The 11,535-nt window shown below is 41.3% G+C and overlaps 1 protein-coding gene across 1 annotated transcript; it reads left to right on the top strand.

Moving 5' to 3' along the window:
- Positions 1-1,326: 1,326 nt before the first annotated feature.
- SPINK13 (serine peptidase inhibitor Kazal type 13) lies at positions 1,327-5,933 on the top strand (the record flags this gene model as incomplete). Its single annotated transcript, XM_080673336.1, has 3 exons — positions 1,327-1,396; positions 4,407-4,497; positions 5,879-5,933. 3 exons carry the CDS (start codon positions 1,327-1,329, stop codon positions 5,931-5,933), a joined length of 216 nt encoding a protein of 71 aa, XP_080529462.1.
- Between the last annotated feature and the right edge of the window lie 5,602 nt (positions 5,934-11,535).

Here is an 11,535-nt window from a genome sequence, read left to right as displayed (position 1 = left end):
AGCGGTTCAGGGAGGTGGACAGAGCAAACCAGGAAACAGCCTAGGTGTTCCTGGCCACAGCGACTCTGCTCGAGGCTAGCCGTAACCTCGGAATGACTGCAGCAGGCTGACTTTTGGTAGCAGCCTTATTCAGGTAGCATCTCTTCACCTCTACACATTCACCAAGTCTGTTCTGGGATCTCTTTGGCTTTCTTCTCTGTCAGTAGATGTCCCTGTATCTTAGGGAAAACTTCGTGGCTAACGTTTTCCTTCCTCATTTCTCTATGTGCCCACCAGCTGTGCTTTGGAGAAGACAGAATGGGTAGAGTAGGGCATGAGGAAGGTAATAAAATGACTTGGAAAGTAACTTCTCCTCTGGGCCTCAATATTTCCATCCATACAAAAGAAGAGTTTGGCCAAAGAAATTGGCAATTTAGAATAGTTATGCTCTTTATGTATATTAATATCACTTGATCCTCTCAATATCCTATGAAGTTTATGCTTCTCAGGCTCACATTTCTAAGCGAGGTTGGAGCCAGAATTTGCACTCAGATATATATATATATTATGTAGATACCTATGAGTACCTACATGAGTCATAAAAATCATTGTGTACCTATATATGAGTCATATAATTTATAAAAATTGTAAAAATTAATTCTAGATCTAGCTATTGCTGTATATACTTATTCTAGCATCAGGGAAGGTATACATACTTCTTATGCCCCAGGACCAACAATTCCAATTTGAATTCATTCCTTGTATTTGAGTGCATGTAACTGGCCTGGAAGAAGAAACTTCATTAGGAAAAGGAGGACTTCAGTGTGGGAGAAATTGGTCGGTCCCTGGGAATCAAATGACTTGCATTATAAAATGACATTTTCCTGATTATGCAGGACAGACCTGAGTTCTCACCTGTGATTTCTGAATTCTTAAAAATTCTTATAGTCTACATTCACTAGCATGAGTGTACAGTGGAGATGGTCTATTTTAGGGTGAACCTATTTGTAGATAACATGCCTGAGGTCAGCCCTTGTCAAAGCCCTGAGCCTAATTCCTCTTCCAAACTAGGACGGGGACTACACACTGGCTGCTGGTAAAAAAAAGAAAAAGAAAAAGTTATTTAAATTGTTTTCTTTCCTTCTTTAGGCAGAAGAGCCCTCTCTAGTCTGAATCCCTGGAAACCAGGACAAGGTGAGACAGCCTTGGCCAAGTGTATGGAAATGGCACCACCTCAGGGCGCTGGATTATCCCACGTTTGGAAATCCAGCTGTGCAAGGGATTAGGAATTAACTCTCTTGAGCATTTTCACAGGCCTCACCCAAGCAGGACATTAAGTGAGATCGAATGGCTGCCTTTCCTTGTGTGATCGTATTTTTCTTGGTCTCCTCCACTTGGGCACCTACTGTTTTTTCAGGTAAGCAAATGTGTAGGTCTTGGGAGAGAACCATTTGATTTTCTTTTAGTTGTAGAGAAGAAAAAGAACAACATGAATGGATGGAAAATGTTTTGCTGAAACATGGGCCTTTGGGCTTGATAATGCAAATTGGTATCAATTGGGCGTCATTATTAGAAACATCACTATCTGAAAACTAAGTAACATGCATGATGCATGAATCAAGAAAAATCAGAAGGGCAATTCAAAATTATTTTGAACATAAAGAAAATGAAACAAAATGAACAAAGTTTAGGTTCAAACATATGTCATCGCCTCTATACCCTGTTCCTTTTACTCCAATCCCACCATCATCTGGTATGTACCCAATCTCATTAGATTCTACTTTATTTTACTTGTATTTCTTTTTGCTCAAATAAACATATATATGTACATTTTGTTCTCTCTCCTACTTTCTTACATAAACAATAGCATGCTGTAGATAGGTACCAGTTGAGTTTGTTTCCGTTTGTTCGTTTGCTGCTTTTTGTTTAATATCCCACATGTGAGTGAAATCATAGTTTCTGTCCTTTCTTGTTTGACTTATTTTACTTAGCATAATACTCTCATTTGAAACATGTATTCTTGGATATTTTAAATATCATCTGATGGTGAGAGATAAGGAGGAGCAGAACTACAATAGGTGTTATTTCATTCTCCCACATCTAGCTGGTCATCCTCTATCCCTAGGCAACACCAGCACCACTCATCCAAACCAGTTCACTGAATCCCTCAGCCTCTCTAGGGTCAAGAAACTCCTAAGTTTTCTCATCATCATTCACTGTCATCTTTAATTCTTGATAGGGACAGGCCTAATGCTTTATTTAATACTTTATTTACTGATAGGGACAGTCCTAATACTTTATTTACTTGAACTTTTAAAATATATATATACATATATTGGTTTCAGAGAGGAAGGGAGAGGGAGACAGAGATAGAAACATCAGTGAGAGAGAATCATCGATTGGCTGTCTCCTGGGATGGAGCCTGAAACTTGGGCATGTGCCACAACTGGAACTGAACCTGCGACCTCTTGGTTCCTGGGTCAATGCTCAACTTCTGAGCCACACCCAGCCAAGCCATATTGAGCCGTATACTTATCCCAATTATAGTGAAGATGAAACTAAAACCAACAAAAGCCAAGTCACTTAATGAAAATAATGTGGTTGGCACATTATGTGTACAATCCTGAAAGGTTTTTCCTCTTTTCTCAATGACACAGAAAATTTGTAAATGAAGTCAGAACTGTGAAAAGAAAAGAAAAAATAAATATATAAAGTAGTTACCACTCACAAATTCTGTTGTATAATTTTGTGCACATGAGTAATTAAATTACACTTGTATATTCAATTAGTAACTTCAATAAGTGAAATCATATTCTATGGAAAACTTTTTTTAATCTATTGTGTTTTTATTTGCAGGACTGAGACCACGGAACCCTGCTAAATGGCCTCCAGTAAATTTAAATTTCTCAATTCTGAATTCTAATTCTAACCTGATCACTCTCTTGACACAAGAGCCCTAAAAAACTTCACAGTGGTAAAGTAGAATGGAAAGATTTCTGTGTGACCTTGGACATGTATCTTAACCTCTCCAGACTTATATTTTTGCCCAGGTAACACAAGCATGATAGTAGGAAAATATACTTCTGAGCATTAAATGAAACCATACCTGTCACTTGTTCAAGGTCACAAGGCTAAACCATGGTATATACAGGAATTATTTTGAGTCTCAATATAAACCCTAAAACTTTTTTAAATTTTATTTTTCAATTAAAGTTGCTATCCAATATTATTTTATATTAGTTTCAGGTGTACAGTATGGTGGTTATACAACCATATAAATTACATAAATGATCACCCTAAATTTTCAAGTACCCACCCAGCACTATGCATAGTTATTATAATATGACTAGAGGCCCGGTGCATGAAATTCATGCATGGGTGCAGGGGGGAGGGTGTCATTCAACCCGGCCTGCACCCTCTCCAGTCTGGGACATCCTCTCACAATCCGGGACTGCTGGCTCCTAACCACTTGCCTGCCTGCCTGCCTGCCTGATTAACCCTAACTGTTTCTGCCTGCCAGCCTAATCACCCCCTAACTGCTCCCCTCCTGCCTGATGGCCACCAACTGCCCTCCCCTGCAGGCCTGGTCACCCCAACTGCCCTGTCCTGGTTGCCCTTAACTGCCCTCCCTTGCTGGCCTGATCACCCACAACTGCCCTCTCCTGCCAGCCATCTTGTGGCAGCTATATTGTGATGGCATCGCAGGAGGGCATGACACCACCTAGGCTTTTATTATACAGAATTGATGACTAGAGGCCTGATGCATGAAATTCATGCAAGGGGCTCAGCCCTCGCAGCCATGGCGGCTTGCCTTGGCCCTTGCAACCCTGGCTTTGTCTGGAATGTCATCCAGTCTAATTAGCATATTATGCTTTTATTATTATAGATATTCCCTATGATGTACTTTATATCTCCATGATAGTTTTGTATCACCAATCTGTACTTCTTAATCCCTTCACCTCTTTCACCCAGTCCCCCAAAATCCCTCCCCCCTGGTAACAATCATCACTCTGTTCTCTGAATCTATAAGTCTGCTTCTGACAAGCCCTCACCCTGTCCTCTAGTTCACATACTCCTTATAGTGAGTTTCTGGCATTGGGATCCCTAGTTTAAATGAAAACTTTGCATTTGGGGTTGAAGTTGAGATGTTATAATGCTCATAGTTGAAGAAATGGTGGGATGAGAAAAGAAACTGCTGTCAGAAAAAGAAACAAAAAAAAATCTGCCTGACCAAAGACCAGAGCAGAGAAAATCCTTACAAAAGATCAACTGACTAAGTAATATTTGATGTTATTTCCATGTGGGGCAGTAGTGGCAGGATAGGAATAAATAGGAGAAATCTATCAATCATTATCTACAATTTATTTTCTATTATTTGCAGCCCCCATGTAGGATGTACTTCCCAACGGATCTCCTTTATGAACCAGATGAACCAGAATGCCCTGATATAGCTGCCCCTGTTTGTGCTACAAATGGCCACACTTTTCAGAATGAGTGTTTCTTTTGTCTTGCTCAGTGGTAAGTTCAAGTTAAAATGTCATTTTTTTTCTCTATATTTCATCACAGAAATGTCAAATAATCTTAGCCAAGGAACTGGACTTACTAATGCATAGGATTTTTTTTCAGTAGCCACTATTATTCACCAAAGATTGCAGACAAACTACATATATAGTGATTTCTTTTTTAAAAAAATGTAGTGAACATTCAATAAAACAAAAACTTCCAAAGAAATAGAATAGGCAGTTTACACAGGGCTCATTGCTTGATAAAACACTGGGAATTGATAAAATGTGCAATGTGTTTAGGAAAACAAAGAGAAAATTGTGTTGAAAGGAATCCTAATATATAAAAGCCAGGGGCCGTCACAACTGAAACAACCAAATGGACAACCAAACAGTAGGCTGTGTGGGGCGACAAGGCCGGCAAGGGGGTTAGTGAGGGACGACCAAACAACTGAACAGCAGGCTGTGTGGGGCGAACAGGCTGGCGGGGGGGGGGGAGGGTGGCGACAGTTGGGGGTGACCAGGCTGGCAGGGGGGCAGTTGGGAGCGACCAGGCCAACAAGGGGGACAGTACGGGGTGACCAGGCAGGCGGGAGGGACAGTTAGGGGCAACCAGGCCAGCAGAGTGGGGCAGTTGGGAGCAACCAGGCCAGCAGGGGGAGGGGTAGTTAGGGGTGACCAGGCTGGCAGGCAGAGGTGGTTAAGGGTGATCAGGCTGGCGGGGGGGGGGGGGCAGTTAGGGGCTATCAGGCAGGTAGGCAAGTGAGCAGTTAGGACCCAGCAGTCCTGGATTGTGAGAGGGATGTCCGACTGCTAAACCGGGGGTTTGGAGAGGGTACAGGCTGGGCTGAGGGCCCCCCAACCCATGCACAAATTTCGTGCACTGGGCCTCTAGTGTTATATAATGTTACATAATTATATCCAATATATAATATTTAGATAACAGTGATATATAAGGATGGAAAGTTAGGCAGAGGCTAACTTCTGGAAAATATAAATATTAGAGAATAGACTGTAGCTATGGGCATGTAAACCTAGTGAGAATTTGAGCAGAGTGTGTAAACTATGTGAATTGTGCATCACATTGTTGTAGTTATTTTTTACTTCCTGGTAGAAAAAACCTGGCATTGCTCTGTTGAATGGAAAGGTATCAGAATAGGAATGGGTTAGGGGTGAAAGATTCTCTGTTGAAAATTTTCACATAACACTTTGAATAATCACTACATAGAGAAGGAATAGGTAAGCTGTGGTGGTGATAAGAAGGAAGGGAGAAAAGATGGGTATAAAGGCAACTGTAAAAGCAGCTCTCTTTCTTAGGATGACATTTGAAAGATAAGAGAATGTGTAACAATGTCCACTTTCCTTGTGATGCTAATCTTTTTTTCTCTTCTCTTTAGGGAATTTGGTCATCGTATTAAATTTGGTAACTATGGAAAATGTGAGCATGGGTAACAGAGTATTCCATTTGCTTATTCTTTTCATTACTTAATTCTGAAAATCATTTCTCTTGGAATTTGAGGATGTATAATAAATAATATTATATTTGGGTCTATGCTGCACCCAAATTTGTAATGAAATCGGCGGGAAATTAAGCTAATGGAGAACTAAATAGTGCATTTATTACAAATAAACATTATAACAAAAAAGGTGGTCAGTGTTCATCCCTGGGTGCTGATTCTTTAAAGTCAGCTTTCATTGTGTGTGGGTCTAAGACAGTGGTTCCCAACATGGGGCACATGCCTTACAGGGGGACAATTTGATTTTTAAGGAGGGAAATTTGAGAATGAGTTATTAACAGTGAATTTTTTGCATTTCTTATGGTTCTAGGGGCCTCATATACAGTATATAAATGTATATTGTGACATATTTATGCATTTCAGTCTCTATTATGTGTTTTGAAACTTTATTTGCTATTGGCTATTTTTTCATATCACTTCATATTATTATTATTTTTTAATTATTTCTTAGTGATTTCTTCCTCAGTACTTCAACTGTCCTTTTGTTCTTTTACTTTTCTCTTTCATAGATGCCATATTCTTTGGAAGCTTGTTTAGACCAAGTTAATGGCCTTTTAGGCTTCCTCCACAAGAATAGGAGTTCACTTTTTGAATAGTAGGAATTATATGTCACAGGGAAGCATCAGGATTTTAGAGATGCTTAAATGGGGCATAGCCAAAAAAAGGTTGGGAACCACTAATCTAAGATCTGTGGTCAGGTGGGCTTACCTAACACTCTCCTGGTTTAAATTTATTGCAGATTGCAGGCTTATCTGCAAGATCCAGCCCTGCCCCACTCATCTCACTTAAACACCTGAGCAAAACAGAAAATAATCCCCCACCCCCCACAACCTCCACAAACACATTCACACAGCTGTTTGAGACTTTCTACCTGATATTCATGAGTGAAGCCCACCTGCATTAAGAGAGAAAACTTTCCACTTGCTAATAAGAAGAGGGATGAGGATAGCCCAGAGTTTGGGTGGGGGGGGGGGGGGGGGGGCGGGTAGACATGTTTTAGAGAACTAGAAGGTGTTGATATCATGTGATTCCCCTGATTCCAGCATACCTAATTTTCACTCCATCTCATCGTTCCTATCCCATTGGTCAATAAATTCCTTTTTCTTTTTTGCTTAATCCAATTTATAATCTGTCACTTAAACTTAAAGGTCTTGATTAATACAGGGAGATCATGTTATTTTTACATTTCAGGCTGGGGAAATAAACAGTGAAAAACTTGGGCTTGTGTGTGCTCTCTGTCAATACCTATTGTTGCCACTAGATGTCAGTCTCTTCTTAGTTTGACAAGTTTTTGATTTAACCAATTATCTTCCAGAGGAGGTCCTACAACTCTACTTTTTCCATCACCTTTCCAGCTAATCCACAGTCGACTTCAGCTTGCAACAGGGACCCCCCCCTCCTCTTACCGCTTCTACCTTCCTTGGTTTTGTACAAGTTTTTGTATACAGAGGCCCAGGCCTATCCTATTTTAAAGAGCCTGGGCTTCTGTGTTCTGTGTTAATTCTCAAGGTGATTCTAGTGCACTGCATTTTAAAACTATTTTCTCTTTCTTTTTCTATTTTATTACATTTATTGGGGAGACATCCTATCTAATAAAAGAGTAATATGCAAATTGACCGTACCTCTGCTATACCCACCAGCCACACCCACCAGCCACGCCCACCAGCCAATCAGAGCGAATATGCAAATAAACCCAACCAAGATGGCTGCAACCACAGAGAGAAGGAGGGAGGCTTGGGTTTCCCCAGCAATGGAGGAAGCCAAGCTTTTCGCCTGCCCTTGCCGGCCCAGGCCTCCACTCCAGGCTACAAAGTTTCAATTATAGAAGATAAATAAATCCAAACAGAAATGGCGGCAGCCATGGAGCTGGAGAGAGTAGGAGGCTAGGGTTGCCCCCGGCGATGGAGGAAGCCAAGCTTCTGCAGCCCTGGTCTGCTTTGGCCTCCGCTTAAGGCTACAAAGTTTCAGTTATAGAAGATAAATAAATCCCAACAGAAATGGCTGCTGCCATGGAGTGAGCAGAAGGCTTGGCTCCGCTCAAGGCTACAAAGTTTCAATTGTAGAAGATAAATAAATCCCAGATACCACGTCCTCCATTTGGGTCGCTAGGGGGCGTGGCCAGCCTGAAAACCATCACAGGCCCCTTGCCCAGGCTGCCCCACACCCCAAGGGAACCCCCACCCTGATCCAGGACACCCTTCAGGACCAGCTGGCCCCCACCCGTGCACCAGACCTCTATCCTATCTAATAAAAGAGTAATATGCAGATTGACCATCACTCCAACACACAAGATGGCTTCCCCCATTTGACCACATGGGGGAAGTTCCATTCATGTTGTTGCAGATGTGGACACAAGATGGCCACCACAAGATGGCCAGCAGGGGAGGACAGTTGGGAGGGACCAGGCCTGCAAGGGAGGGCAGTTGGGGGCGATCAAGCCTGCAGAGGAGGGCAGTTAGGGGTGACCAAGCCGGCAGAGGAGGGAAGTTGGAGGTGACCGGGCCTGCAGTGAAGGGCAGTTGGGGAGGACCCAGTCCTGCAGGGGAGGGCAGTTAGGGGTGACCAGGCCTGCAGGGGAGGGCAGTTAGGGGCAAACAGGCTTGCAGGGGAGCAGTTAGGCATCAATCAGGCTGACAGGGGAGTGGTTAGGGGGTAATCAAGCTGGCAGGCAGAAGCAGTTAGGGGCAATCAGGAAGGCAGGCAAGCGAGCAGTTGGGAGCCAGCAGTCCTGGATTGTGAGAGGGATGTCCGACTGCCCGTTAGGATCGGGCCTGACTGCCTGTTTAGGATCGGGCCTAAACAGGCAGTTGGACATCCCTCAAGGGGTCCCAGATTGGAGAGGGTGCAGGCTGGGCTGAGGGACACCCCCCCATGCACGAATTTTGTGCACCGGGCCTCTAGTTGGTTAATAAAATTATATAGCTTTCAAGTGTGCAATTTATAATACACCATCCTATATAATAAAGTGCTAATATGCTAATTAGACTGGATGGCGGAACGACCTTCCAGAACAACCTTCCAGAACAACCTTCTGGAATGACCAGTGGGTGGGGGGCGGGGCCAAGAGACAGCTGGCGCCACGAGGGCTGAGGCAGCGAGGGCTGTTAAGGCCTACTCTTGCATGAATTTTGTACATCAGGCCTCTAGTCTCTATATAGTTGTGTATTCACCACCCAAAGTCAAGTTTTCTTCCTTCACTGTATATTTGAACCCTTTACCCTTTTCTACCTCTGTCCTTTCCCTTTGTATCTACATGTTTTTGTTCATTCATTTGTTTTCAGTTTTATATCCACATGAGTGAAATCATGTGTTTGTTTTTTTACTTTTTCACTCTGACTTATTTTGCTTAGCATGATATTCTCAAGATCCATTCATGTTGTTGCAGATATCAGTATTTCATCTTGTTTTATGGCTGAGTAGTATTCCATTGTGTATATGTACCACATCTTCTTTATCCAGTCATCACCAGTTGTTCCCATGTCTTGGCAACTGTGAATAATATTGCAAATGAACATAGGGGTGCATATATCTTTACAAATAAACATTCTCAAATTTTTTTGGATAACCAGAAGAGGGATTGCTGGATAAGTTCTATTCTTATTTTTTAAAGGAACCTCCAAACTATTTCCATGGTGGCTGTACCATTTTACATTCCCATCGGTGTGGTGAGAACTATTTTCTAGACTGAGTTCCTCCATTCCTCAGCATGTCCTCAACAACTGGCAGAATTGAAAGTGCAGGTAATGATGTTATTGAGGAAGTGACATTGGGAAGGTAACTTCTCTCTGGGCTAACTTGTTTTATCTCTACAATGAGAATTTTAACTTGGATAATAAAAAATATATAGCATTTATATAATTAGCATTGCTATGTATACTACTTTATCTTGGTCACTATATCAAACATGAGTAAAGTGAGGTCAATTAAACCCAAAATGCATTGACGGAGAGCCTAATTCAGGTAGTCATTGGCTTTCTGAGTTGGATTGAGGACTCAGAGATCATCTAAACAATCTGTGACTTCTTCCACAGTATTCCTAATGGGGTAGCATGTACCCAGATTTCCCACCAATGGGAAATTCACTGCCTGATAAAGTGTGAACAACGCTGTAGAGGTATGGTTAGTGGGAAGCACTGCTTGCCTTGAATCAAAACTTACATTGATGGTGCTTTCAACCATCAGAGCCTTTCATGACAGAACAGAAGTTCACTCACAGTTAGCAGTAGAAGATGAATATTCTGTCTTCATCAATAGATACTCAAATCATTTTTCTCCCGTCATTTACTCCAGTCATTTCTCAAGTCCTATTTTTATTATTTCATTCTATATGGTCTGGACATGCTACATTTAGGTAGTACGCATCTTAAAGTATTTAGGCATAACTTTAATGAATAAAAGCTTTTGATTAGCTGATAAATCCTTCTCAATTACATTTGGACACTACCAGGACTGGTGGGTCCCTCACATTGATGACATGGTGGTAGCAGCTGCAGAGAAGTAGGTAGAGGTTCTCTGTCAGCTCTATTGGGTACATTTATCTTGTGGCCTTTTGCCACTGAAGATAGCTCTGCAAAGGGGCCCTTGTACAGTCAGGCCATAGAATGGTTTCAACTTAAAGACAATTCTAAATCATTTGGGGGGAAAAGTAGAGGAGGATGTGTTAAACATTTCACAATTTGCTCTTCTTATTGAAGTGTACAATCATTCTAAAATGGTTGAATTATTTGAAGTTCCAGTTAAGTAAGCATTTCTTTTTTAATTGCTGATGCAGGACAGATTATTTCTCCCATATGCTGGATGTATTCTGTGTTCCTCTACCTTTTGACTAAGGACTCCTTGTTCATTTAGTAATTATTTGTTGAGAATCTCTGCTCTATGCAATGCACTGTGCTAGGTGCTGGTTTAAGCAAGCAAGCAAGACAGGCCAGATCCTTTTCTTGTGGAACCTGCATTCTAGTGATGAGAGATGAATAATATACAGGGAGAGGAACAGGCAATGGCAGGGAGTAAGGAATGCTGTGATGACAATGAATAAAGCAATATAATAACAGCCAGATAATAATAAGTGAGGCAAATAATAAAAGTTCAATAAATAGACACTAAATGAATGTTTGAGACCATGAACTCCTAGACAAAGACTCTAATTAAAATCACCATAAGCTTGTAATAGAAAATAAGAAGAAGAGAGAAACATGGAGAAAAGGTAATTTAAAAAAGAAAAATAGGCAAACAATTTTAAATCCAATCTCACATAGAATTTAGTATAAACATTTATGATAATCACAGAAAACACAGGCTAGAGCTTGTCTGATTTACAAGTTTTAAGGGTAAATACCCATTTTAGATAACAGTGAAATTGGAGAAAATGGAATCTCTAGGCTGGCTTCTCATCATTTGGATATCTGTTCAAATATATCATCTCCTCAGAGAAGCCTTCTCTGATTACTCAATCTAATTTGTCCCCTATCTCCATGTTATCCTCTAGCCTAATACCACGATATATTTTCTTTTGAATACTTGTCAACATATGAAATCAT

The sequence above is a fragment of the Plecotus auritus genome, assembly GCF_963455305.1.
Source record: "Plecotus auritus genome assembly, chromosome: 6".
Lineage (NCBI taxonomy): Eukaryota > Metazoa > Chordata > Mammalia > Chiroptera > Vespertilionidae > Plecotus > Plecotus auritus.
The sequence above is the reverse complement of the archived record's forward strand: the minus strand, read 5'-3'. Positions and strand labels throughout refer to the sequence as shown.